The sequence below is a fragment of the Pectinophora gossypiella genome, chromosome 11 (assembly GCF_024362695.1).
Source record: "Pectinophora gossypiella chromosome 11, ilPecGoss1.1, whole genome shotgun sequence".
Classification (NCBI taxonomy): Eukaryota; Metazoa; Arthropoda; class Insecta; order Lepidoptera; family Gelechiidae; genus Pectinophora; species Pectinophora gossypiella.
In genome coordinates, this window is record NC_065414.1 from 6,671,491 (window position 1) to 6,699,082 (window position 27,592).

The window sequence follows — 27,592 nt, forward strand, 5'->3', positions numbered from 1 at the left end:
TTTGTTGTAAATTACAATGACAATTTGATGTATATTGCGGAGTGTGTAATCACGAATATTTTGCAGTTTCATATTAGCTACGTAATGAACAACTAATTGTCGTTGTAATTTACAATTGTAAGTTTTATGAAACAGGTCCCAGATGTGATTTTTGTGACAAGCTAGTTTAAATGTAGGTAATAAATTGTCTCAATCCGGATTGAAGTAAATTAAAATAAATCGAGGATTTTATGAAGAAAATTACTCCAAAACGTGATTTTTCACAAAGGCACTCATATGGTATTAATTATAAGGCGGTGCATTTAAGTTGATGAATTGTGACTTCTACCCCGAAAGAAAATAAATCTGTCTCAACAAAACATGGTCCTTTATCAGGTAAATCCCTCCCTATTAGCAACACGAATAGGTTTTACATTAAACGGTTAATTGTTATACATTACAGCCTAAGAGGTTGACTCATCCTCTTCCAAGAATACTTTTATAGAGGGCATTTTACTGGTCGTAAAGTTGAGTTAGGACCGGGTGATTTGGACTGTGTTGAAGATATATGTTATAAAGGTATCCAGTGTAGCTGTTAAATTGTGTTAGAGGCTGTAGTATGTATTTTAGTAGGGTTATACTTATAGTGAAAACAACGTAAGCGTCGTTATGAAAAAAAAAAATCGCAGAGAGAGAGAGAGAGAGAAAGGGAGAGAGAGGGTGAGAGATAAGAAGAGAGAAACAATCAATAAAAATGCTAAAATCTATCCTTTAAAATATAATTGTCAAGGATTAGTTTTAATATTTTTATCTAGTCATCGTTCCAAAGGGCAAATTTTTGGAATCTTATATTAAATTGACAATGTTCTCAAACACACCTGTTTACGGTCACGAACAGGTTTGAATGAAATGACTCAAACTCATAAACAGTGACGAAAAAAAATTAAAACAAACGTTGCTTTTATGTTTACGAGCCCTTTAACAAATTTTTTGTCGCTTTTTATAAATTACTTTGTGTAAATGAATATTCATGAAATACTTAAATTCAAATGATTGTTAATTTAGTAATGTTTTCGTTTGGTGTATTGGTTGCCAATTCGTGCGTTGCCAAGTTGAGCGTTGGGTTCACGATCCGCCAGTCCCGGGATCTACTCCCGGTGGAGACGTGTCACAAAAATCACTTTGTGAGCCCTGGTTTGGTTAAGACTTTGCAGGCTGATCACAGGATTGTCCAAAATTAAGATGATCCGTTAAGGCATGTCAATCCGTTAGTCCCGTATACTACTTATCGTTACATGAGCCATGTCAGGGGCTTTTGGTGGCTCAATAATAACCTTGACACTATGGCTGATAAGGTCCGTAGTCTCTCTCACAACCCACATGATACAATAAGAAGAGCTTTCATATCAATAGTTTCTATTTTCTAATAATATTGGTAGCATAGTATTAGTATTTGGCTAGAATTATTGAACTTTAACAACAATTTATACTTAACAAAGTTACGTTGTATTTGATCTACCAATACCCACCGTGCTCTATAATCTTAATTAAATTATTCAAACTTTGAAATTCAATACATCAAACTATATACATGGTGTTAGTGACATCGTAACAAAAACTTTGAGGGATGATTCTGGTGGAAGTTTTCGTCGTTAAAGTATGGAACTGAAATTAATAAAACCAATCTATTCATCAATTTCCGAAAGGAAATTCCACTTGATATCCACTCAGTATCATAGTCTGAATCAACCCCCTCAGCATACGTTATAATGTCACTGACTCCCATACCAACTTGTATGGCTAACTGTTCGTACTTGTGTACGGGGTGTAGGTGACATCGTAGCAAATACTGACAGGAATGATTCAGCTCATTATTCTGAGAATTGAAAATAATTTAAAAATACTATAAAGAAATCATGAATTTTGTGACGGAATATTCCACTTGATATTAACTCAGAATCGTGGTCTGAATCATCCTTAGTATTCGTCACAATGTGTGTGTGTGTGTGTGTGTGTGTGTGTGTGTGTGTGTGTGTGTGAGTGTGTGGGTGGTGCGTGCGTGCGTGCGTGTATGTGTGTGTGAGAGAGAGAGAGAGAGAGAGAGAGATGGTGATTCATAGGGTTTATATGCGTGTTTGTGTTTGAAAGAATGTGTATGTAGAGAAGTAACTATTCGAATATTAATCAATAATATAATTATAATGAATAGGGTTAGAGGGTTAGGGCTACGTATGGGAACTTTTATCTATCATTAAGCGGTATTACACATGTCATTACTAGGTAAGTAAGTACCTATTATTAATACATTATTGAAGTAGTTAGGTATAATAAAATTAATGGCCCAGTCGCTCAAACTAATTCACTCTGTTATTTAGCATAACGTTTTATCCTAAACAGGAAACTTCAGACTGGTGGGGCCTTTTAATATTCTAGGCCAAAAGACGTGGTCCAGAAATATCTAATATTCCTACTCGTTATTCAATTAGGGATTTTCCAGGCTACGTTCACCAAAAACAATATAGATGGCGTTGTACAGCTTTAACGTGATACATACACATACATAAACTCACGCCCGTAATCCCAAATGGGGTGGGCAGAGCCACAAGTAATCAAAGACAACTTGCAGCCACTGTTGATACGAAGTCCTAAGATGGATATGATGAACCTTATGGTGATAAGGGATCAGCCTATCGCCCATAACATTAGTCCACCATGTTAGAGGACGCAATCCCTCTGTCGGTTTTTACGACATGCCCGGGAAGACAAGCAGCTGAACGTGTTCTATGTTTTTTATTTGCTCCCAGAACAGCATAGAAGCTAAAATAATTATTGCGTGATATTTGGATCACATTATGTATATAATTGTGTTGCTACCTATCGTTTATTATACCCAAAAACAAAGATAAAAGATGCAATATGTCTGTTATCCATGAAATTAGAGGGTAAAACGAAGAAAAATCTGTACAGCGCCATCTATATTGATTTTGAGAAACGTAGCCTCGAAAGATCCTCATTGAATTAAAACGTTTACAAAAGTTTACAAAGACAACAAAACAGTTCATCATCACCAGTCCATTAACGTCCCCAGTGCTGGGGCACGGGCCTTCCCTATGGATGGATAGGGAGATCGGGCCTTAAACCACCACGCGGGCCCAGTGCGGATTGGTGGTTATTAACGACTGCTAATGCAGCCGGGACCAACGGCTTAACGTGCCTTCCGAAACACGGAGGAGCTCGATATGAAAACTTTATTTTTTGTGGTCACCCATCCTATGACCGGCCTTTGCGAAAGTTGCTTAAATTCAACAATCGCAGACCGAGCGCGTTTACCGCTGCGCCACCGAGCAAAACAACAAAACAGTTAGTGCTGTATGTTTATGGTACGTGCCTAAAATATTTCTTTATTTATTTTTATAATAAATAATAATTTTGTAATAATTCTTGAAAAATTCTATATAAATTATAGCTCTTGAATCTAGGCTTCGTTTAGAGACACGCGACGCGATGGGCGTGGAGTACACGTTGTCTTTTTACTTGAGGCTCTGTCTACCCCGATAGTGATAACGGCAGTTAGTTGTACCTCTTAATTTATATCTAAAAATAACAAAGAAAGTTAAAATCTTCGGCGAATGGGTCGGTTACTGGACCTACCCAATACCTCGAGCAATCCTCTGTAGAATAGCGTGGTGGAGTTTGCGCCATACTTCCTTACGTTTATAGAACTAATTTTTTTTTAATTTTATTCAAAATTGGAATAGACAGGCTATAAAACTGTGATTCGTCATATACAGTCGATTAAGAATATCATTTGTAATCGATATGTTCTACAGTTTACAACTTGGTAAGCTGTGAGCTTCAAGGTAATTTATGGTGCTACATCAGGACAATTGCGCCGGAGTTACACCTTGTTTAATTTATGGTACGTTTAGTTTAGTCCTTTGTAAGTAAACATTTACATTCACACTGCTTCCTATGAATTAGTTACAAACGACATAGTACTAAAGGCCATATTGCACATTCCTACAATTTGTAATATACCTATTAGTAGATAGAGGTCTATATCGGGCAAAGGTACGATAAAAGGTATTTCAAGGTAAAGAAGGTAGGTAGATAAGGTAGGTAGGTAAGGTAAGGTAGGTAAGGCATGGTAAAGTTAAAGATAGGTATAGTTAGGGTAGGTAGGTAGGGGTAGGTAGGTAAGGTAGGAAAGGTAGGAAAGGTACTTTAATTAGGTCATGGAGACGATTGCCATTTATTCTGAACTAAATAATATATAACCTGAATTACGAGTACATCAGAATAAATTGGTGTGCTTGTTATAAATGCCTTAACCGCCTTTTATAAATACACCTACACTCGAAAATGTACGAGTGCTTTATCTAGCTGTGAAAATCTTTCTTGCGGCAACAGCTAATCTCTGCTCTGAGAGCGCACCGGTTGAAAAGATTATCATGTGCTCAGGCAAAGTGCGAGTGTGACACAACTCCACAGTCCATGTCTCACTTAATCGCATGTCCATTGTGCCTTGAAACCTGATCGCGGGAGGACCTGATGTGCGCTTCCGGCTATTGCCGTGGCAGCATATTGAGCTGAACACATATCCAGTCATCGGGCACGAAAGCAGAAAAATGTGCTCAGCGATAAAGGAATATACCGTTAGGAAAATTACATATTTTACATAGTTTTTGGATGAATGTGACGTAACCTGTAATCGGCCTGGTTTACTGTTCAGGTTGGAAAGTCAGATTGGCAATCACTTTTGTAAAAAATGGACCTGTCAGATCTTCAAGTTAGGTAAGAGGACCCCGTGAAAAACGGGACATCGCTAGGGAGATGATGAAGAATAATAGTAAAACTTCGCCCAAGAAAGATAAGTATAAAACACAGTCAAAGTTCTTAACAATGATTAGCATAGGTGGTGCGACGTCAATTTACGAGCATGTAATATCAGGACAATTGCTCAGGAGGCGGGGTCGGGACGTGAGAGCCAGTCTAATTTATGACACGTAATATGAGAGCCTTACAGACGGGTACTGCTGGGTTAAGAACATAATCTTTATAGCCGAGTTCCTTTGCTTTATTCTCTGTTTGGACAGGGTTGCCTGGTAAAAAAGTGTATCGTACAGTAATATACTCACATTCCCAAGAATTACATTTCGGAGGAAGGTGAGCTAACTTTTATCGACCTGGTTTTCCGTTCGCAGGTTGGAAGGTCAGACAGGCAGTCGCTTTTGTATAAAAAAACAGAACTGGCATATCTTCAGGTTAGGTAAGCCTGCGATAGATAACGCTAGGGAGATGATGATATTATCAATAAATTGTATTGGGTATTGTGAAGCTCTTCTTCTGCACTCTCTTTCAGATATATTTTGGTTGCCTGAGAGAAATACATACATGCATAACATCCCGTGTATTTCCCGTTGGAGGAAGCAGAAGATTTCGCATCTTTTACTCTTATTAAATTTTTCATACATGCTCGTCGGTTTGGAGTATCCTTGATATGAAATATATCTACTTTGAATAATAAGGCCGCCAATTGCAACATTATCTTCCATATTCATATTTATTATATATATTCCTTTTGTAAATTATTATTTTGGTTACGTAAAATATTTTTTCTCGCAACTTTTTACAATATTTTACTTTTAAAGTCAAACTCAATCACGGTCAATCAACCAAATATCCTTCCTGCAAACTTTGATAAAATAAACTAAGTTAAATATCTAACTTATCTTGTTAATTTGACAAGCTTAAATCAGTCCTTTCAAAAGCTAAGTTAAATGGAGTAGAATTGGATCACTACTGTCTTAATCAGAAGGCTGAATACGACCCATTTCAAAACAGATCACTCGATTTGTAATTAAGACCCGTGTAGTTTCTGCTGTTTATTGGGCTATTAATCCAGTTAGTATTAGGTCTGCCCATCCAACTATTTAATGACATATGCGGCAATTCTACAATAAAGTAAAACAAGAAAGCATAAAGAAGAGAACATAAATTTAGGTCTTGACTAGTTAGCTAATGCTAAACCAATGGTTAGGCACCAGCGTTGCCGGGATGGGTCATACACATCACAACTCATACGACAGATGAAGATTAAGCTTTATGAAATTTGTAAATATAAAGCCTCATCCTGTGACTTCGGGCGACATCTTTTGCCGTAATATAGGTGGAGAGACAATTTGTCAGGCGAAGCCGGGGACACCATGTCGCTCGACAAATATCCTCTACTGAGGACGAGGTTTTACAATGGTGCCAATTCCAACAGGCACAAACTGATAATGAAAATATGATATAGTTTCCACTGCTAGAATCAGCCCTGATGTTCTAGTGAAATTATAGTTTAGAAATTCCACTAGGAAAATAAATAGAAGCAGGGTAGGAAAGTCCCGAAATATACTCCACAGAAACATTAAAACGTGAGTAAGTACTTCGATTGGATCTTTGAATAAATCATACATACAGGGTGTTAGTGACACCGTAACGAAAATTTTGAAGAATGATTCACGTTCAAAAGTATGGAAGTAAAAATTAAAAAAAAATCAAGAACATTTTCCGACAGGAACTCCATTTGATATCAGCTCAGAATCATGGTCTGAATTATTCCCTTCAGTATTCGGTACTATGTCATTAATACCCTATATTACTATTGTGTAAATAGTCGGGATCGCGAACCCTAGCTGTAATAATGTCCAAGGTTATATGAAGGTGAAAGTGCCATTTCAAGACGAATGCTGCCCTAAAATGCTGCTGACGAGTTGAATGTCAAGAAATTTTGGTGACATTAAAGTTATTGCTTAAGAAACTTAAGTTTCATACAATAGTTATTGACTAATTCGCATTATTAAGGCCTTCAAAGTTAGTCCTGGTTACTACTTACTGATGTAAGAAAGTAGTCCTTACAAGTGGCATGTCAGGGGCCTTTGGTGGCTCAATAATAACCCTGACACCAGGCAACTCACACAATAGAAGAAAGAAAATGGACTTCTGACATTAAAGTATCAAGTTGTCTTCGGAGTACAATTAGCTCGGATCATTAGAATTGACAAGTATTATCGTATATAGAAAAAAAAGAGATGTAGAGATCTAAATCACCATCTCTAAGAAATGATTAGAAGCGGCATAGCTTGTAAAGTATTCAAAGTATCCCAATACTCCAAATAATGCCTAAAACGTAATCGGCGGAAAACCCCTGTTTAAATCACCTGCAAAGATATACGAGGCCTTGGGGAGCGTTCCGAAGCGTCAAGCAATCGCTACCAACAGAACATCGGCAATACAACCAAAGAGACAAATAATGTTTGGCCTATCGCTTACAATTCAGTCTGTTAACTAGTTGTGGTCATACGTAGGGGTGAGGAAGATGCGACGCTGCTTTCTGATTGGCTGATCCAAAATCCTTAACACAACGAAAGGTCAAGTAAGTGGTCGTGATTGGTCGAACGCTGTCCGGCGGCATCTTACATCTGATCTATTAGTCAGATGTGTTGACAGAACCTGTTCCTCTATCGTTAGGAGTCTAGAGGTTATACCGTCGATGCGACAGAAGGAGACAATTTGTTTACGCAACAACCCCACACCAACCGCGTTTCATTTCCGCTGTACGCATTACGGGTTAATTCGACCTATTTTTCAGCGTATTCATCAAACTGATGACTGTGCTGAAAAATCGACGATTCAGAGATCATTTTTCAAATTGGCCCCTATTGTCATTGTAATTGGTTGTGCGTCTTGTGAACCATTCAGAGCCATTGTGGGGAATACGCTTTGTTTGAATTTCGACCCCAAACCAACCGTTAAACCGCTACTCGAAGAGATTATAAGCTTTTATAAACGTTACATTATCGATTTAATCTAAATCGGTTCGTTTATTGGTCGATTAGAAATTCCGCTTTGTCGGATAACCTGATTAGAATCATTGAAGATTTTTTTTTATAAATTCTACCGCTTCTTCTCGTCAGGCTTTCTTTACTCTCTATGATTTTTTTACATGAATTATATTGTTGGACAGCATTATCTACTTGGTTGGACAGATGGGGAACGTTGATGGCTCTTGTAATGCCAGAGTAGTATTTTATAATTTCCTCTTTTCCATTTGAGCTAAATTATTTTGCAGAATTGTTACCTAAACATTTATATGCTTCTTTTTCTTGAGATTTACTTACATGTACTATATACACATACATAAGTACATACATAAATAATGCCTATTTCTCATCGGGGTAAGCAGATTCTAACGAAATTCCATTAACTCTTGCAATTCTTGCAAGTATCAGAATATAACATAGTACGAAGCATACCTAATATGTAGCTTAAAATGACATATATTATAAGTAAGTACATATAATATTATAATTAACGACAATTAAACTTAAAATAAGCATTTCACACAATTTATTTCCAAATAATTTACCTATTTGAAATGCCTTTTAGCGAGGAAATCGTGGTTACGTCAAAGCTTTCATTTTCTATGCCCCTATGTACTTATACCCCTGAAAGATAAGTATCATTTTCATCAATTAAGTTAGTGGATCTGAGTTAGATAAGTAATTCGTAAAATATTTGATAATTTAAAAGCATCTGTTCCGTGAATCAATTTCTGAATTAATGGATTTAGCATTTCCATTCGAAAAAGGAAATTATCGTATTTATTTCTTATCGAAGCGACCTCTACATTTTGTATACCAGGAAAATAGCCCGAATTAGTCGAATTTGATTAAACATTTTCTTTGTCGTTTGAAATCTTTTGTTTTCATTAGCTTATAATCTTAACTTGATCAGAGATAAAATACAACGCTTTGGAAACATCCTCGATTATTTTTTTTATTTACTAACACAGTTGTCTCGACTTTTATACGTAGACAGCGATACGGCCCACCACCTAACACGTTGATCTCACAGAAACCTCGGTGAGGTGTGGATACTTAGTTCATGATGCGATGGATTATTTACCTATTACTACCCCGATTGGGATATAGTCGTTAGCTTATGTTATGTGTGTGTTACATATTTAGTTTAGTTTAATGACTAAATTTGTTGATCGCGCCACTGTGGTTGCGCTACTTTGGTATCCGAACAAGATAGGGCCCTTATAAAGTCATACTTATAAAAACTATATCACGCTCCGTCATTTCAAACGCGTAAAATGCTGAAGTCACCGTACCCCATTACAACAATTTGTCGTTGCCACAAATTGAATTTAACACAAAAACATTTTGTCACAAGCGTGCTTCATTACGTGTCATATAAACGGCCCGGGCTCATTGAACATTAACGACCGTGCAATTTAATATGGTTATGCATGTGCGAAAGTCATTATCCACCAAAAGCAAAGTTAATAGCATGTTCATTTATTTATTGCAGACATAATTAGTTTGCTTTGTTCAACAGCTCCCGCCTTTCGAATTACCGGTTACTATGTCGACGAGTATTATAATTACTTAGTAGTATGTATACGTCATTATAATAACAGAGTGAAACGGGAAAAGGACAAACGAACGAACGCACACACCGACACGAACTCACGTACACACTCTCACACAAATCCCCTATAATCTTTTTATTTAATCTTTATAATCGTTAGGTTGTGCTGTATGTTTCGTCCATTTGTGTAAATTTGTTTTGTATGTTGTGTGTATATTTGATTTGATTTGATTAACAAAAGTAATGTGAAAAGGTAAGAAGTAATTAAAACACATAATAACGGGTTCTTACCGCGTTGTGTTTTAATTATGATAATAACCGCGTAAACTTAAAACAATGTATAAGGTAAGAAGTGGAAGTTGTGCCTTCATTTTACCTAATGTGTTAGTAGACGGCGGCAGTAGGCTGATGATGGAGCTGCTCATCAGTAACCGTACCTTAAATATGATACCTATGATACTGTTACTTTTTATTTGACAGAATAAATGACGACTAAAGTCTCGTTTCCACTAGTCAATACACGTTAAGCCGTTGGTTGCGGTTACTACTTACTGATGTAAGTACGTAGTCGTCATGTCAGGGGCCTATGTTGGCTCAATAATAACCCTGACACCAGGGTTGATGGGGTCGGTAATCCACCTCACAACCCACACTATAGAAGAAGAAGAAGAATCAATACTGTGTCCCTGGAGACATCGGGCGATATGGGACGACGTCGCCCGATTTCGCTCGATGTGTACTAGGAAACATTGTCGTTCGACAAATAAATGTCGCCTAATGGTCACAAGGCTTAATTTTTGAAATAAACTAATATGCTTTTCAGTTAAACTTATACGTGCACTAAGAGCGAAGCGCGCGCCAACTTCGTCATACCATGGTTCAGAATTAAGCTATAATAATAACATAAGTGCACCCATTCAGCCGGCAGATTGGAGTTAGGATTTGGAATGTAAGTTGAGGAACTTAGTCTCACGTTCCCTCATATCTTTAGAACATGGCTTCATGCGAATACACCTTCTGAAAGGCAATTATATGGGAGTTTCAAGTGCCAGGTAAGTGGGGTTATTGTCTAACTTGAAACTACGGTCAGCAAGTTTAACATCTGTTTGTGTTGTCAGTTCAGATATAATTGTTCAGTAGAGGCTCGTATCATCCCTCGTACTGAATGACAAGCAAGATAGTACTTTTATTATTCTTAATGTTTGTCGAGAACAGTTAATTGATTGATTTGGAACTTTCCTTTTCCAGACTTATTAATCATAGAAAACATGTTGATAATCGTGACAATATGATGTGCATCTGGGCTGGAGACATATTCTAAATAATATAGGTAGGTCTTTAAGTTTTAAAATTTGGGATGTAAGTATATGTATAAGTAGTCAATATTGTAGAACACATCGATATAAGAGTCTGTAATAAAATAAATATATTTCTGCGGTAAGCAAAACATATATAACATATTTAAGTTAAGTTTTAATTGAATCTAAAATATGTATATGCCAAAAAAGTACATTACTCAATTCCAGACGACACTTTCTATCCAATCAAGGAAGTGAGCCACTTTAGTATACACCCCAGGCGTATTGGCCCGTCCACAACCAAATCCGAATGACGTCACACCAATGAGGTAATGCATCGACTCCTTCGTTTCAGCCGGTAAAGGGATTTTCATTTGCAAAGGCCCTCCAGAATCGCCCTGGAAATTTAATAGGATTAGTATACAATCCGCTAACTGGTTAACCCAAAGGTATTAATATTCGGTTCTAGATTATATACGAGTACGTAATTCGGTTTCCCAACCACGATGAATATTGAACGAAGGAAGTGGTACCTGGCTTGAAATTAAATATATTTTAGTAATAATTATAATTCGGAAAAGTTGGGCAAAGTAGATAAAAATATATTTTGGTTTCGAAATACTTATGTACCTACTTAGTTCAGTACAATTAGTAATTACATTTCAATATTGATAACGTCTTACAATAGCTTTATACGTACGGAATAAGTAGATGTGACATGAGCTGTGACGTTCATTATCATAGTCTATCATAGTGATATATCAGTCGCGATTAAGCCCATCGATTCTGTTCTATCGAACAGGAGATAGTGTTTTCGAGTAGCCATCACGTACCCAAAAAATTGGCCAGTAAAAAAAAAGTAGAAGAAACGGACCTGGCAAGAATCTACTCCACCGCTGAGCTGACCAGCGCAGAACTGATGATCCTGGAGTCCACACCAGAGTCTATTGCAAAACCTTTTCAGCAACGAATCACAAGTTTCAAAATCTACGATACCAACACTAGCAACCTGGAGAAATGGAGCCCCTTTGTGAGAACCTGTGAGGATTGAATATTCAGTGCTTCAGCATGTTTCTTTTAAATATACACTAATATTTTAAAACTATAATTCAAGAATCGTCACTATTTGAGTTTGCGTGCTCCACCTTAAACCACATCGCTGCTTAAGACCTGGTTCGATCGTGGTCAACGCATCTATCTATAAAAGAAATCATTTTCAAGAGCATAAGTTTAAATAAGGCACTTCTTTCAAATAATTTCCGTACAATCACACATTAGCTTGCATATTTCATATACTTAGATCGATTCTAATATACTGTGGTTGTCCCACTTTCGCCAAAGCTTCTGAATAAAAAAGAAAGAATTGTTATTACCTTCTGCAGTATCACCCCAACCAGTTATAGTAGTATGCTTCGATTGTTCAACGCCTCCATTCCAGAGACAAGCTGGTTGCACGAACGAGGTGAAGGTTATTTCTATGTTAAGCTCAAAGAGAGCTAGGTCAAAATACTTCTTGGGCGAAGCATACTTGGGATGTACTATGATTTTTGTAATTAATCTGTCTGCTGGTAGACGATCCCAAGAGGTCTGTAATGGACATTAAGAGCCTTATCTCACTAAGACATCATGGTTGCGCTAACAGTGGGAAATTGATCGGGATTCGGTTGACAGCAACATATTTGTTACGCAACGAGAAGATGCTTCCGTGGTGGCACAACCATGGGGTCCCAGTGTGATAGAGCCCTTAAACTGTATTTATGTGCGGTTGCATTCACACTGTTTCTCAAGACGTATTCACTGGATAAGTAGATCAGTGAAAGATATTTATGCCTGGTAAGTGATTTTAATAGTACTTGTATTCTACCTAGAATTTAAATAAACGTCATGTTATCTAAGTACCTTTTTAGTAATGACTTTTTCATCGGGAATTAATTACCTACTAAATTGAGTCAGCCAATTTTTTAAAACAGGCATTCCATTAATTCGATAGGAAGCAGAAATATATCGTTTTGCCGTTTTATCGGGTCCACTTACCTAATCTGAAGATTTAACAGGTCCAGTATTTTACAGAAATACCGGTTGTTTTTCTCTCTGCTTTCCAATCCGCGAATGGACATACGGAGGCATTTCTCAGGAATGTGGGTTTCCTCACGACGTTTCTCCTTCACTGCTTTGCACGAAATAAATCCACTAACATATAGAGGCCGATTTTTCCTTACAAGATATTAAATAGGAACACGACTTCCTTTTTTTTCTTCAAAACTATACGTCTATTAAGAAACTCACTTGACCAAGTATATCTTCAACACCAAATCTAACTATATTTGGATTGATATCGGCTATAGTCATGTCCCTCGGGTCTGCCTGGCTGCAATGAGCCGCGCTGAGAGCAAACTTTGGACTGATGAGAGCACATCCACATTGGAACTTCCAAACTCTTTCCCCTTCAACGCTTTTCCAGCCGATGGCACCCTAAAAGTCGATATTTATTTTTACATTAATACATATATTTACGGCCTCCGTGGTCCAGTGGTTGAGCGTTGGGCTCACGATGCGGTGATCCCGGACTTAAATCCCGGTGAGGACATATCACCAAAATCTCTTAGTGGGCTTAACAATCACCATCAGGGCTCGGTCTATTGGGACAATCACCCGAAAGTAAGATGATCCGTGCTTCAAAGACACGTTAAACTTACTGACGTAATTACATTACATGAATCATATCTGTAGCCTTTGGAGGATCAATAATAACCCTGACACCAGGGTTAATGCCGTTGGTAATCTACCTCACAACTCACATGATAGAAGAAGAAGATTAATCTTTTTTAGCCCCATATTCTTCCTAAGGTTTAGAGTTTGTGAACTTAGTGTTTGTATAGTTTGAGTGTGTAGAGTTAGAAGCTTGGCTTTACATTAGATCTGATAACTTTTTGACATCGGGATCGATATGATCTCGTGTTAGCAACATTTTACATGAAAATGTTTTTGTTGGGATGTTTTAGAACTCTAAATACGATTTAAATAAATCTGTTATCATGTGTAATATCGTGAATAAATTGGAACTAATTATGTCTAGCGCTGCTTATGTGTAAAAGTAGAAACCTTGAAAATAGGGACATGATCTAAATGCCAAACACATAGAAATAAGGATCTGAATAGAGTGACCATGACGTTTTGTGGGACGCTTTTATGTCGATGTGCGGCTAAGGTTGTAAGGGCTTCTTAGAAAATGTTTTTAAATATAATTTGTATAAAATGGCTGCTTACCATATGAGGAAACTCCGCAGGCTTAGCATCATGACCTCCAAGAATATATTTACTTCCAAGACGCAATGTGCCAGTCATTACGTTAATATTATCTTTTAACTGTTTTCTCTTTGTGTGTAACTGTATGGCGTTTTGGTAGCCTGTAAATAAATAAGTAGTGCATAGTTTCTAGTTGAAATATTCGTTATTAATTCATTATAAAAGAAAATTTGGCGGCGAGGGTGTGCTGCCGCTAAAGGACGTTTTTCGGGGTACCGAACAGAGCATAGTACCTCGCTGCTAGTCACATGTTGGTAGTGTGGCTAGGGATCGATGATCCAACGGTGTTATTTTGGAAGTTGAATATATGCGTCTTGCTGTATAAACTTCGATATCGCGTTTCACGACTGGTTAAAGACTGCATTATTTAATGTGGCGCCATCTGTTGCATGTGGGCGGAATAAACTGGCCAACTAGTTGGGTCCGCCACAAAAATACTTACACATTTGCGCTCTGTTTGCACTTTCTATTCGTAATTTGATTTCCCACATATACTCGTAGCATTCTAAAATAAAAATAAATTAAAAAAATCATGGTTGTACTAAGATTTTTTTAGATGAGTTATAACTAAAGAATTTAACAGAAAGAATAAATAAATATTTTGATGTTTTGAATTTTCTGAATTAAACATCATCATCATCTCCCTAGAGCATTATCCCGTTTTTCACAGAGTTTGCTTACCTAACCTGAAAATTTGACAGGTCCGGTTTATTTACAGAAGCGACTCAGTTTGACCTTCCAACCCGCGAAGGGAACACCAACCTGATACAGGTTAGGTCACGTATCTCCCTCCACCTTTCCTTTTTTCGGTCTCCTTTCCCCAGTCTTACATTTTTGTTGATGCACTGACTGTTAATAGGTTAACAATCATAACTTACTTGTGAGACTGATTCTCCTCCCAGGACTGCTGAAATCGGGAACGGGAGGATTGTATGGACTGCAAGGATCATCTTTTGTTTTATAGCTATCATTTGCTGTCTGTATTCAATGAAAATAGTAGGTTAATTAGTAATAACTATTTTTTTAAAGGAACAACGTTAACTGTTGTACTGAATGCAAATATTTTTTTTTACCTAATATTTTTCTAATTTCTATTTTTTAAGTTTTCTGTTTAATTTTAATTTAATTTATTTTTAAATACTAACCCTTAATTGTATAAGTTATGTACGCCGTAATTATTATATATAACTTACTTGTTATATAATATAAAGTATAACTACATCACGTATATTAAAACATTTAGAAGGTTACGGTATTGTGATTAATATACTTACCTACTTACTGCTTACTTACTTTCTGTACTTTATAAATATATAAGTATACCTATAACTATTAAATATTAACATAGCTGACGAGGAGTGGGGTACTATAAACCTATGCCTGCCTTTTGGAGGTATCCCCACACAGCATGACACACAGATGCTCATGTTGTTATTTTTTTTTTCTTAGGTTTTGGCTTCGCGCGGCTTGCGCCATGTTGTTACTTAATTTTATGTTGTTGTGTTTAATATTTTTAAATAAAGAATTGGGTTTAAGTTTTTAAAATATTAAAACACTTACGTAATTTCTTTGGCTTGATGAAGAAACCACTAATAGAGACACTGTGGATATTAATAATATTAAAATTATTACTAATTAAAATAAAAACAAATAATGAAGTACAAAAACATTAAACATTACATATAATTCCAATCGTCATAGCTTTTTCCATAATGAAGTGTCAGTTTGGCTGAGTTTCTTGAATTTCCACAGCCGAAAACTAAGAAGTTTTTTAAAACATTTACTTTAGTATTTTCAGAATAGGTATAAAGCACTGACCTACTGTCGGTTCTAGAGTAAACAAACACATACCGTTATCAAAATATTAAGAATGTTTACAAAATTGCACCGATACTTAATTAATAACACATTATCCTTTCTTGACAACTTACCGGCAACAATATATAGGGTGTTAGTGACATCGTAACGAAAAAATGATGCATGATTCAGACCATGATTCTGAGTTGATATCAAGTGGAATTTTCCGTCGGAAAAGTATGGAACTGGAAAAAAACACAAACATTTTCATGAATTTTTCGGACTCAGAATCATGATCTGAATCAACCCCCTCAGTATTCGTTACGGTGTCACTAACACCCATACCTACTTGTATGTACTTGCATGCATGCGGGGTGTCAGTGACATCGTAATGAATACTGAGAGGGATGATTTAGCTCATTATTGTGAGTTAATATCAAGTGGAAGTTTTCCACCACAAAAGTATAGAATTATAAATAATTTAAAAAAACTAAAAAATTCATGACGGAAAATTCCACTTGATATTAACTCAGAATCACGGTCTTAAATCATCCCCCTTAATATTCGTTACGATGTCACTAACACCCTGTATAATTTAATTTGTATTTCAAAAAGTGATAATACTAATACGTTACGAAATTAAAAGGTCGTTAGGAAAATACCCATTGTTTTCTCATTACGCCCAGAAACCGGAATAATAAAACAGAATATTATTCATCACTAATAAAAATAATAAAATTAATACTGTAATAAATTTTACCTTTTCAATTTCACAATAATAAACAATAATATTATATTATTTTCAATGGCTTTATTACACAGTCGTTATGGAATAAATGTTATTTAATAGTACACATAAAAAGTACAATATTTTGTAAGAATTACTTATTTTAGTAGCAGTTTTGTATAACATTTCAATTTTACGTACAATTTTAGTGGGAATCGGAAATATTATAAAAAACAAATTATTTTTTGAATCATCCATTTTTATATGATACGAATTAGTATAATACGAACACCAAAAAATTGATACGTGCTTAGTAAAACTTGAATGACGTACCTATTAAAAGATTCTTTTTAATGAGGTTTTAGTTCCAGACAATACTTTCAATCCATCCAAGGAAGTGGGCTACTTTAGTATACACCCCAGGCACATTGGCCCGTCCACAACCAAACCCGAATGACGTCACACCAATGAGGTAATGCATGTACCCCCCCGCTTGAGTAGGCAAAGGGATTTTCATTTGTAGAGGTCCGCCAGAATCGCCCTGAAAACAAGTGATACAACATTTGTGTATGAGATAAAGACAAAAAAGTAAGAAAGGAAAGAAAGGAATGATCGCCTAGTTCAAATCAGTTACTTTTATCTTTTACTAAATTATGTTAAAACACGAAATTACTACGGCATTTATATGAAAAAGCTCACTGTAACGTCATAGAGAAACGTGATAAAATGTCGTAATTATAAATAAGTTATATAGAAAGAAGAAAATGTTTTTTTTTTGTTTTGTTATCAGAATTTCATAATTTATCTTTGACTTAGGAAACTATCCAATGATTGAGACAACAACCGCAGTATGTACGGCGTACAGGCTTTAATAGAATTATCATCATTTTCCTGTACTTATCCCACTTAGTGATCGACCCTAGTTTCAGACTTTCTTTTGTTTGTCTATTTTGCCCTCGGCCTCGTGGCATGGAAACGGCGCCGCGCGAATTCTATCGAGGGCTTCGACCAATAGCCGTATGACGTGTATCTACGTAGCATAGCATTTGCTGCCTCTATTGGTAGAAACCCTCGATATGATTCGCGCTGCGCGGCGCGGACCCAGCCGGACACACCACACATCCATCTTAATATTCGCATTGCTGCCATTGTACTCTTCTTTCATCCGTCTCCTTTTCTGCCCAACACACAGAATCATGCAGCGCGACAGATCTTATGATCACATGTGGTCCCTCAGACTCAAACATCGCCTATATCTATCCCTATCTCTAATTGTCCTGCGTGTTATTTGACACATAAATATTACGGGATATGTTTCTCTAAATTCTAATAGGGATTAGTTATTTGATTATTTATTTTTTATGTACCTGGCAAGTGTCAACGCCACCTTTCAAGTGTCCAGCACAGAATTGATGATCTTGGATTCCGCACCAGAGCCTACTGCAGTACGGTTTTAGTAGATCGTCACATGTCTCGGAGTCTATTATATCTAAGGTAGCTACTTGGAGATTGGGGGTCCCGCTCCGAGCTCCTGTAAAAATGTATATATAAGATATAAATGTCAAAAATATTTACTATAAAATGCCTTGTTCTAAAGTTGAATATTTGTATTAGTTTATCTCTGTCTTGCACTCATTGTAAGTGAAGAGTATTTTAGGGTTGTCAACATAAAATTAAACTATTTTTTTATCCGCCGACATCTTAATGAAATTGTAAACGAGAGTTGCATTTGGGCTAAACTATGTTTTTTCAGCCACTTTTTGGGGAAGGTGAGGTATGTGCGTACAACCCACATCTACTTGCTCATTGGCGTACGGTCACGAGTATTAATATGTATACACTTTGGTACCATATCACATTAACTTTTTTGACAAATTGAACTGTAAGTCTCACTAAATGTCAAATATGTTAGTGCGACAGAGTCCTAAATCAACGTCTCTATAAACGCTTACCGGTACAAAACCGTCACATAAATAACAAAAAGCGAACCGACCGTTCATGTCCTTCGGCTAGTGCTGCAAAGAACTTTAGGCTTTTAGCCCTTATTTTAAGACTAGACTGTTAAATAAAAAGCTTAGTAGGCTAAAAACCTATAAAGCCATTTAGTACTTGCGGCTAGGCTAGGGTTAAGCCTATTCAAGCCTATTGGTTATAAGCCTAAAGGCCTTAAAAAGGCCTAACCTTGTTTAAGACTAATTTAATAAAATAAGACGCTCAAAAAGCCTATGAAGCTCTTAGACCTTAAGGTTATTTAGGCTATACATACAGTCCCTTTCTCAAGTAAAAAAAAGTAAAAGTGTGGGTGGGTACAACAAACTTTAAAAACATATATATACCTACACAAACACTGTGAAAAATTGATTTATTGTTAGATGCACAACTAGCTAACTATGAATATTGAAAATAACTTCTTACTATCAATTAGTATGGAAATAGTCTAATAATTATAGTAATACGTAACAGCACGTCCCGTCAGCCCCATACAAATTACTTACGCCAGTATTATATAGTACTCTGTGGTAACAGTATAGTAATAGACTATTAGGTATATTAGGTACCTTTTTTGAAATCGGTAAAAAGGCTTTTACTAAAAAATGATAATAAAGACTCCAGTCCCAAAAAGCCTACTACTTTAAAAAAAGCTATAGGCTTTTTAAAAGCCTACTACATTAAAAAGGCTATAGGCTTTTTTAAAGCCTACTACTTTAAAAATGGCTAAAAGTTTTTTAAAATGACGAAGCTTTTAAAGCCCTATTTTACTGGTCTAGTCCCAAAAAGGACTCGGTAGGCTGAAATTTAGGGCTAAAAGCCTAAAGTCCTTTGCAGCACTACCTTCGGCAGAGGGGAATGCGTGCGTTTGACAATTCCAGTCTATAATTTCTCTGGTTTATCAACAAACCGATGGTAAGTTAAATTGTTCGTACCTATGTCAAAGGAATATTTGACATTGTTTCATTCAAAACTGATATAAAACTAGTTATTTATTGTATTACGGAAACGCTGAATTTGTTTTGTATTCAAAATAATGGAAATATTTATTTTCTTCGTACATTAACTCATATACACAATCCCTATTGGATTATTCAATTAAAAGCGTAATGTAATGTAATGTAGCATCCGATTTCAGTAGAAAATCACGGTTCGTCACTGAGGGTAATTATATAAAATCTATTAGTATAGTAGAGTTGTAATAATATAATTTGTTGGAGTTACTAGTAATCGTGCTCCATCTAGGTCATATGGCCTTTTATTATCTGGTGAATAAAAACAAATCTCATTTAGAAGATGAAAAGAAAAGAAATCATCTGCTCATCATTATTCAAATAAAACAAAAGATGATAATCGCGAGTTCTTCAACTAGACCATTCGAATTTCTTGTAAAACAATAGGCAAATAAGGATTGTGATAATGGAAACCCAATCTTCGAGTTTGCAATTTGCAATATTGCTCGTATTGTTCTGGTGGTATCTTGCGTGAGCTAGTGTTGCTACGTGTCTTAACTTGTATTCTCCTGAGGAGACCTGAGAAGCACTAGGCTTATGTATATTGCTTGAGACGTATCTACTGTAAATTCGAGACATGTACATAGGATACATACCTACACACGCAAGGAATTGTAAATCGTTGTTATTTACCCTTGCTCATATGCATTGCTCTGAATCTATGGAGTAATTTGAAACTTTTAGAAACTATTAATTACCTTCTCTGGTATCACCCCAGCCAGTGATGGTAATGTTGTGCAAGTTATCCACGGGTCCATTCCAAAGACAAGCTGGTTGTACGACGGAAGAGAACGTAATTTCTTCGTGCCATTCTATCAAAGCCAAGTCAAAATACTTCTTAGGCGAGGAGTATTCAGGATGGACTATGATTCTGGAGATATTTCTATCAATTGGAGGATACCTTTTGCTCTGGAAAAAAATATATAAAAATAATATCACTATGTACTTATTCGTGGTCATGTGTCTTGTACTCCGGGAGGCAGGCGTGCTAAATCTTTTAAGGTTAACCACGACGCCTAAACCCGTCATGTGGTAGTCAATGCATGATGAATTGTGTCCACTGCTCAGCAATACGGTTCAATGGAGCACTTTACAAATTAGAGACATGATACCAACGATAGCAAGACCCTTCCTTTGATACTATTTATCCAAAACTCACGTATCCATAGATATCTTCAACGCCAAATCTGACTATCTTAGGGTCAACATCGACCACTGTGGTGTCCCTTGAGGATCCTTTGCTGCAATGCGCGGCGGTGAGGGCGAACTTAGAGCTCACAAGAGTACATCCACATTGAAACTTCCATATTTGTTCTTCGTCAACACTTCTCCAGCCTATTGCACCCTGGAAAAGATGTTTGTTTGTTTGTAAAGTTATTTTAGACAAATGGAATACATAATAAAGACGCGTTAATTTACAAAAATAAATAATTCACACACACAAGCTATAACAGCCTCACAGAGGATTGGTTCACGGACTTTCTACACAATATTTTTTACCAGAACATCCATAATTAAATTTCATTTTAAGTATTTTTTTTCGGCTCACACGTTGCTAACAGAAACCTTGGTAAGTACTTAGTTCTTCTGCGATGGACTGCCGTGATTTTATGGTATGGTGTATTTTTTCGGTTCTGTTATAACACAGGAGTGAATAGAAAAATATGAAGTAAAATACATTAATTACGGTTTCCAAATTGGGCCTTTAAGTATTTTTTGAAAAAATGTCCTTTCTGAAACGAAATGTCGCAATATATCTACCATAAACTAACTATTAGATATAAGCCCGGAATCTGAGCTTAAATTGGGAATTCGTATTATAACCTAGTGACATATTCCCCATAAATCCATTTTGCAGTAATTTTCTCATTCGAGCCGAGAATGTTCGGAATTCCTGAGGACGTTCAAGGCACAGTAAATCAATATCATGAAAGCGGATCCCCAAAGCCCTGCGAGAGAAGTCTTTATCGAAGCACCGAACCATTTGTATGAAACCTGTTCATAAAGTGAGTTTTCTCTAATTATACCAATCTAATGAGATTTTTTGTATGTCAGGGAATTCCATAATCTTTGTTTTGCTTATTTGAAATATGCGTGCCTATTTATCACCGAAGTTTATGTATACAATGTATGGTTTGAGAATTGCTGGTGGTGGTTATGAATTGCTATTTATAGCACGTACTATATATATTGACTGTCGCGTTTCCATTCTGTATCGAAAGTAGTAATATTTTTCTTTTAAGTATCTAAATAATTTACAAACCAATGGTGTTTGGTTTGGTTCAGTCCAGTCTAAGACCTTGGCGTATGGCAAATATCAGGCAGAACATTGCGCAATGTCTACCAATGTTCTTTTACATAATTAGACAAGACTTCGCCGAAGACTGCACGAACTGCTGGGCGTTTCCCGGAGGACATATCACAAAAATAACTTCATGAGCCCTGGTTCGGTTAGGACATTGCTGCTTGATGTGATTACTACTTGGGCCCGATTACTACTGACTGATTTATGTAGTCGATACATGAGTCATGCCAGTGGTTTTTGGCGGCTCAATAACATAACTCAGATACCAGGGTTGATGAGATCGGTAATCGATCTCGCAACCCACACGATATAAGGGTGGTATTCATAAAAATTTCGCAGCTGAGGCTGCCCTGAAGATCATGCTTAAGTCCCTGTTTTTATATGTATAAGAACTATCACATTGACATTGATCTTGAGCGCAGTCTCGAAGCTAAGAATGATTTATTAATACCACCCTAGGTTGTGCAACGAAGATTCTTTCAATACCTGAGCGTTATGTAGTTTATGTGCTCGTGAGTGTACCTATCTTTGTATTTATTTTTTTACGTACAAGTATTCCCATGCTGCACTATCCCGCCATATATAAAATATCTCCTATACTTAAAGGTTGCCTGGAAGAGATTGCTACTTAGTAATAAGGCTGCCTATTGTACTAATTCTTTTTTGTTTTATACTTTCCTGTTTGTTCAATTAAAGTATTTGTTATGTAATGTGATTCGTGTGACAATAAATAGAAAAAGAAGGAAACGTACCATGTGAGGGTATTCCTTAAGTAAAGCACCGTGTCCTCCTATGATTTTCTTGACGGCTTGCAATTTCGTGGGATCAGTAGGTTCTGGGTCTGGGTCTGGCTCAGACGCGAGTACAAGTAACATTGGTTCTTCACCCTCAATATTTATTGTTGATATGACAAGATCATGTTCATTTTCGAAGCCTGTAAATTTTATTTTGAGTATAAGTACATAGTTTAAACAAAATATTTGTAACTAGTCTTACTATAACGTAATCGTCATTCTGATGTCTGACTTATCGTAAGTCCAATAGCAATGTGCAATGCTTTGCAAAAATTTACTTACGAGGTATATGGATAATAGTAATTTATTTGGAAAAATCATTAAAACTGTAATAAATTGCTATTATTTATTTGGTTAATATTTTTTCAAAGATGTGTTGAATATCATGTTGGTTATCCTTAAATAAATTTAAAAATTCGCTTTTCATGTAATATTTATTTAAAAAATTGTACAGGTTGTTAGTGACATGGTACTGGGGCGGATGATTCAGACTATGAATCTGAGTTAATATCAAGTTAAATTTTCCGTTGCAAAATTCATGTTTCTTTTGTATTTTTTTTAAGTTATTATGAATTCTATACTTTTGCGATGGAAAAATTCCACTTGATATTAACTCAGAATCATGAGCCAAATCATCCTCCTCAGTATATGTTATGATGGCACTTACACCATGCACAAGTACTTATAGGTAGTATACGGGTACGTATAGGTGGTAGTTATATCGTATCGAAAACTTTGGGGTATGATTCAGACCATAACTCTGAGTTGATACCAAATAGAATTTCCCGTCGGAAAAATTAATGAAAGTTTTTGTGTTTCTGTAAATTATGTTTTACAATTCTATACTTTTGCGATGGAAAATTCCACTTGATATCAACTCAGAATCATGGTCTGAATCATCCCTCAAAGTTTTCGATACGATGTCACTGACAGTTTCGTCATTGAGTATACTTACAGGTTCTTTTTCTCTCCTCTTGATCTATTCGTACTTTTAACTGCCAAATGTACTCGTAGCATTCTGAATGAAGTAACAAATAAAAAAAGTGCAGTATGGGAAACTTATATCTGTCTGTCTATAATTACCAGTAACATCGCGACATGCCACGAAAAATATTGCGGGATCAGGTTAACGTACAACATTTTATCTTCGTTTTAAGCATTCGCTGTGTCTATTGGTTAAAATCCGCGACATCTATCGCGTCGCGTGCGATAGCTTTACCCGTGCAGAACCTGCTGCTGTTTATTCTACGCATGATCAATGTAGCTATATACTACACAAACATGGCAAAAGATTTGCTACACGTTTTTTTATATATAATACAAAAACGCTGCATTAATGATTAAAAAGGAAACACCTTCTTGGGAAAAGAAGATTTAGATAAAACCAACGCGTAAGTACGCAACACAGCATCACACCTGAGGGATTAGGCAGAGGTGTAGGTAAATTATATACACCCACTCTTCGTCGGCTATATTTAAAATAAAGTCTACGGGTATCAATGGAATTAATTGACTTGTCACGATAATTATAAGCAGAATCTGCGACACTAGCGCCGTTGCCGCGGGACTTGTTGCGTGGCGCGAACTATATTTTAAACCTGGTAATCTTTAGTCTTCGTTTTGTAATAAGACGAATTAGGTTTATTTTACGCAAGTTTTACGCACTTACTTTGGGTACATGTTCTCCGTCCTGGACGGCTGTAGTTAGGTAAAGGAGGTCTGTTACCATCAGGTTTACAGGGGTCATCATTTTTCACTTTATTTGGTACCTGTAAGATTTTTAAAGTGTCATGATCACTCATATTTTAAAAGAAGTTGAAATATCTGCAAGTAGATATGTCAATATCTAACATGAATATTAACTAGTTGCGAAACGATGGAATTTATATGGACTATTAATTTACCTGCACTTTTATCGTTTAAGCAAATAGGCATATAATTTAAAAAAGTAATGGTAAGTTTTTTAAAAGTATTTTAATGATTTAAAATATTATTAAATAGAATTAATATAAATTATTTATAATTCAAATTCAAATTCAAAAATATCTTTATTCAGTAGGTAACATAGTTACACTTTGAATCGTCAATTTTACATAACGATCGTCTCATCCGCCTAAAACTACTGCAGTTTCTCACAACCTGTATAGCCGGGGAAAAGAAGCTGCAAGAAAAACCTCGGCACAGGGCCCTAGACGTTCTTTAAAAACATAAAAATAAACATAAAATATTGGTATACAATTGAGTAATTTAGCTGCCTAATATCAGTTCTCAGACAGTTGATCCCATGCATTCATATCTTCTAAATAATCATTAACTTTATAATAACCTTTTTTAATTCTAAATGTTACTGGCAATGTCCGAGGATCCCAGCAAAATTGGTTATATAAGCCACATGCGAGCATATATAGGAGTTGAAGCAGTCGCCAAATCTCATTATTTCATAGGTACACGAAATACCTACAGTAAAAGGGAAAGAAAAAAAATATGACCTGAACCTCTCCAAGCAGGCGTAGAGTACAAAATACCTATTAGTTCCTACTGGGTAAAAATTGTACACTACTTACAAGAAAATATATTATGTCGAGTCGTCAGATTTTTTTTTTTGGAATAAATATACAGATTAGCGTGATGAATTAATAAAATAATTACTACTCAAATCGTATTAAGTAAGTACTACTGATTATCTAGATAATATAATTAAGTATGTAGTTACTTACAGAAATGGGTTCACTCGTTTCTTGCGAATATACAGTTGAAATATTAACTGCCAATAACGAAGACACTGCAAATATAAACGGCACAAGTTCCTTCATGATTGTATGAACCTATTTTGTTGAAATGCGACGACCACTTATTTATATACTTAATTTAAACTCTGAGTAACGACCACTCACTAAATCCTACGCGCTATCTGATCGCAATTTTATTTTTCTTAAGATGCAAGTAATGAGTTAAGGAATTAAGGAATCATTAGAAGTAGTTACAAAATGACGTGATTTGGTAGGTAACATTGATATGGTTCATTCTAATGTGTTTACTTTCATGCAGGGTGTTAGTGACGTCGTACCGAATACTGAGGGAGATGATTCAGACCATGATTCTGAGTTAAAATTAAGTGGAACTTTCCGTCGCAGAATTCGTGATATTTTTTTTTTTTTATTATTATTATTTATTTAATGGAGAATTCCACTTGGTATTAACTCAGCATCATAAGCCAAATCATCCACACGACTATATAATGTAAAATGGATTCGATTGTCAGGATTTGTATAAATAGTGTTTGCGTGAGCGTGTTCGTTTGTGTGTTGTTGTGTGTGTTGTGTATCTTTCCTATTTTTAATTGTAAAATAAGTGGGTAAATATATTTAATAACATTTATATTTGTATATATATGGGACTAACAAATATCTAAACCCAATCCCCATCTACGGAACATTATTCCCAGTAGAATACGAGTAGATAAGCATCTACGGCTCATCCGTCCGACCAAGGCTATTGGATTACAATAGGCGATCAAACAAACCAGCGTCTGCAATCAGGTCGACAAATAACCAGCCGACAAACTCTCACTTTCATACTAAAATCTTATCACTTAGATATACTTAGGTACAAAAATATTAGGTACTTGAATAAAAATATTAATTTAATCACTTTGTGATCCCTAGTTTGGTTAGGACATTACAGGCTGATCACCTGATTGTCCGAAATTAAGATGTTCCGTGCTTAGCAAGGCACGTGAAGCCATTGGTGCCGGTTGCTACTTACTAATGTAAGCATGCAGTCGTTACAGGAGCCATGTCAGGGGCGTTTGGCGGCTCATTAATAACCCGGAGACCAGGGTTGATGAGGTTGGTAATTCACCTCATAACCCACACGAGAAGAAGATCGAGGCACAAGGTGATTCAAATTCAAAAAATATCTTCATTCAGTAGGTAACATAGTTACATTTTGTATAATCTTTTTTTATATAACGAACGTCTCATCCGCCTAAAACTACTGCAGTTTCTCACAACCTGTATAGCCGGGGAAAAGAAGCTGCAAATACCTCGGCACAGGGCCCTAGAAAGCGACCTATAAAGCGACGATATATAGAAAACTATTTCCAGTGGAACACGAGTACATAGGTGTTAGTAGTATATTAAAAAGCCGAGCTCAGTCTGACCAAGACTATTGGATTTATACACTAGGCGATCAAATAAGCCAGCGGCTGCAATCAGATCGGCAAATAACCCGCAGATATACACTCGATTTTGCTGGCGATCCAGAATTACATGTTGTTCACGTTTTCACGCCCTCAGGGGCTAATAAAAGACTTTCTTAGTAGTTAATATAGAAATGTGGAACTTGTACTACTTATTCTTGTAGTACGATTTCATACAAGACTCTTTATTGCATGTAACCCAAGAAACAGGAAGCAAGACATTTATTTTTATTTGTTAGACGCGGTGTGCTGGCCGGGTAACAACTAACAACAATAATTTGAAAACTTACAATGGAATATCCAACTGTGTAGATGGCATGAAACATACGTACACATACAATAAACTCACGCCTATATGAGACTATGGAATTCCATTTACTTCGATCCTGACACACTTCTTTTGCTTCCTCCATACGCGCATAGCACGAAACTGTTCTCGAAATTGACGAAAGTTTTCCAAAACTACACTACTAGCTTTAGCTACTGTCCTAGGATATAATTTATACTGTGTCTCCAGAGCTGTACGTGCATAACATACTATCTTCTTTTATACAATAAACTTTGTGCCTGGTTTAGACCTCTCGTGCAACAAAAATATAACACAAAAATATAATGCAAACAAAATGTCGTTACATTTTGTTACAAATAATCCAAACAAGGGATATAATTAATTATCCTGAATTAAGTAAGAGAAATATTAAATTCGAGTACGAACCCTTAAAAAATGCGAACGTAGATTTACCCTAAAAATGATTTACGA

General features: G+C 36.1%; 2 protein-coding genes across 2 annotated transcripts; both read right to left on the reverse strand.

The window, feature by feature from the left end:
- Positions 1 to 10,918: 10,918 nt before the first annotated feature.
- On the reverse strand, positions 10,919 to 14,045 carry LOC126370810 (serine protease snake-like). Its single transcript, XM_050015834.1, has 5 exons — positions 13,968 to 14,045; positions 12,987 to 13,172; positions 12,074 to 12,287; positions 11,575 to 11,738; positions 10,919 to 11,098 (listed from the first exon to the last, which is right to left on the reverse strand). The coding sequence occupies exons 1-5, from the start codon at positions 14,043 to 14,045 to the stop codon at positions 10,919 to 10,921; spliced, it is 822 nt and encodes a 273-aa protein (XP_049871791.1).
- Positions 14,046 to 16,891: 2,846 nt separating this feature from the next.
- On the reverse strand, positions 16,892 to 25,444 carry LOC126370811 (serine protease snake-like). Its single transcript, XM_050015835.1, has 7 exons — positions 25,349 to 25,444; positions 24,301 to 24,400; positions 22,590 to 22,771; positions 20,692 to 20,877; positions 20,231 to 20,441; positions 17,898 to 18,061; positions 16,892 to 17,071 (listed from the first exon to the last, which is right to left on the reverse strand). The coding sequence occupies exons 1-7, from the start codon at positions 25,442 to 25,444 to the stop codon at positions 16,892 to 16,894; spliced, it is 1,119 nt and encodes a 372-aa protein (XP_049871792.1).
- Positions 25,445 to 27,592: the final 2,148 nt, after the last annotated feature.

Coding starts and splice junctions, on each gene's coding strand:
- LOC126370810 (XM_050015834.1), bottom strand. CDS start 14,045: ATGACTGGCACATTGCGTCTTGGAAGTAAATATATTCTTGGAGGTCAT. Junction 13,173..13,967: donor CTGCGGAGTTTCCTCATATG/GTAAGCAGCCAT, acceptor ATCGACTTTTAG/GGTGCCATCGGCTGGAAAAG. Junction 11,099..11,574: donor GTGGAGTAGATTCTTGCCAG/GTCCGTTTCTTC, acceptor TTAAATTTCCAG/GGCGATTCTGGAGGGCCTTT.
- LOC126370811 (XM_050015835.1), bottom strand. CDS start 25,444: ATGAAGGAACTTGTGCCGTTTATATTTGCAGTGTCTTCGTTATTGGCA. Junction 22,772..24,300: donor ACGGAGAACATGTACCCAAA/GTAAGTGCGTAA, acceptor TAAAATTTACAG/GCTTCGAAAATGAACATGAT. Junction 20,878..22,589: donor TTAAGGAATACCCTCACATG/GTACGTTTCCTT, acceptor CATCTTTTCCAG/GGTGCAATAGGCTGGAGAAG.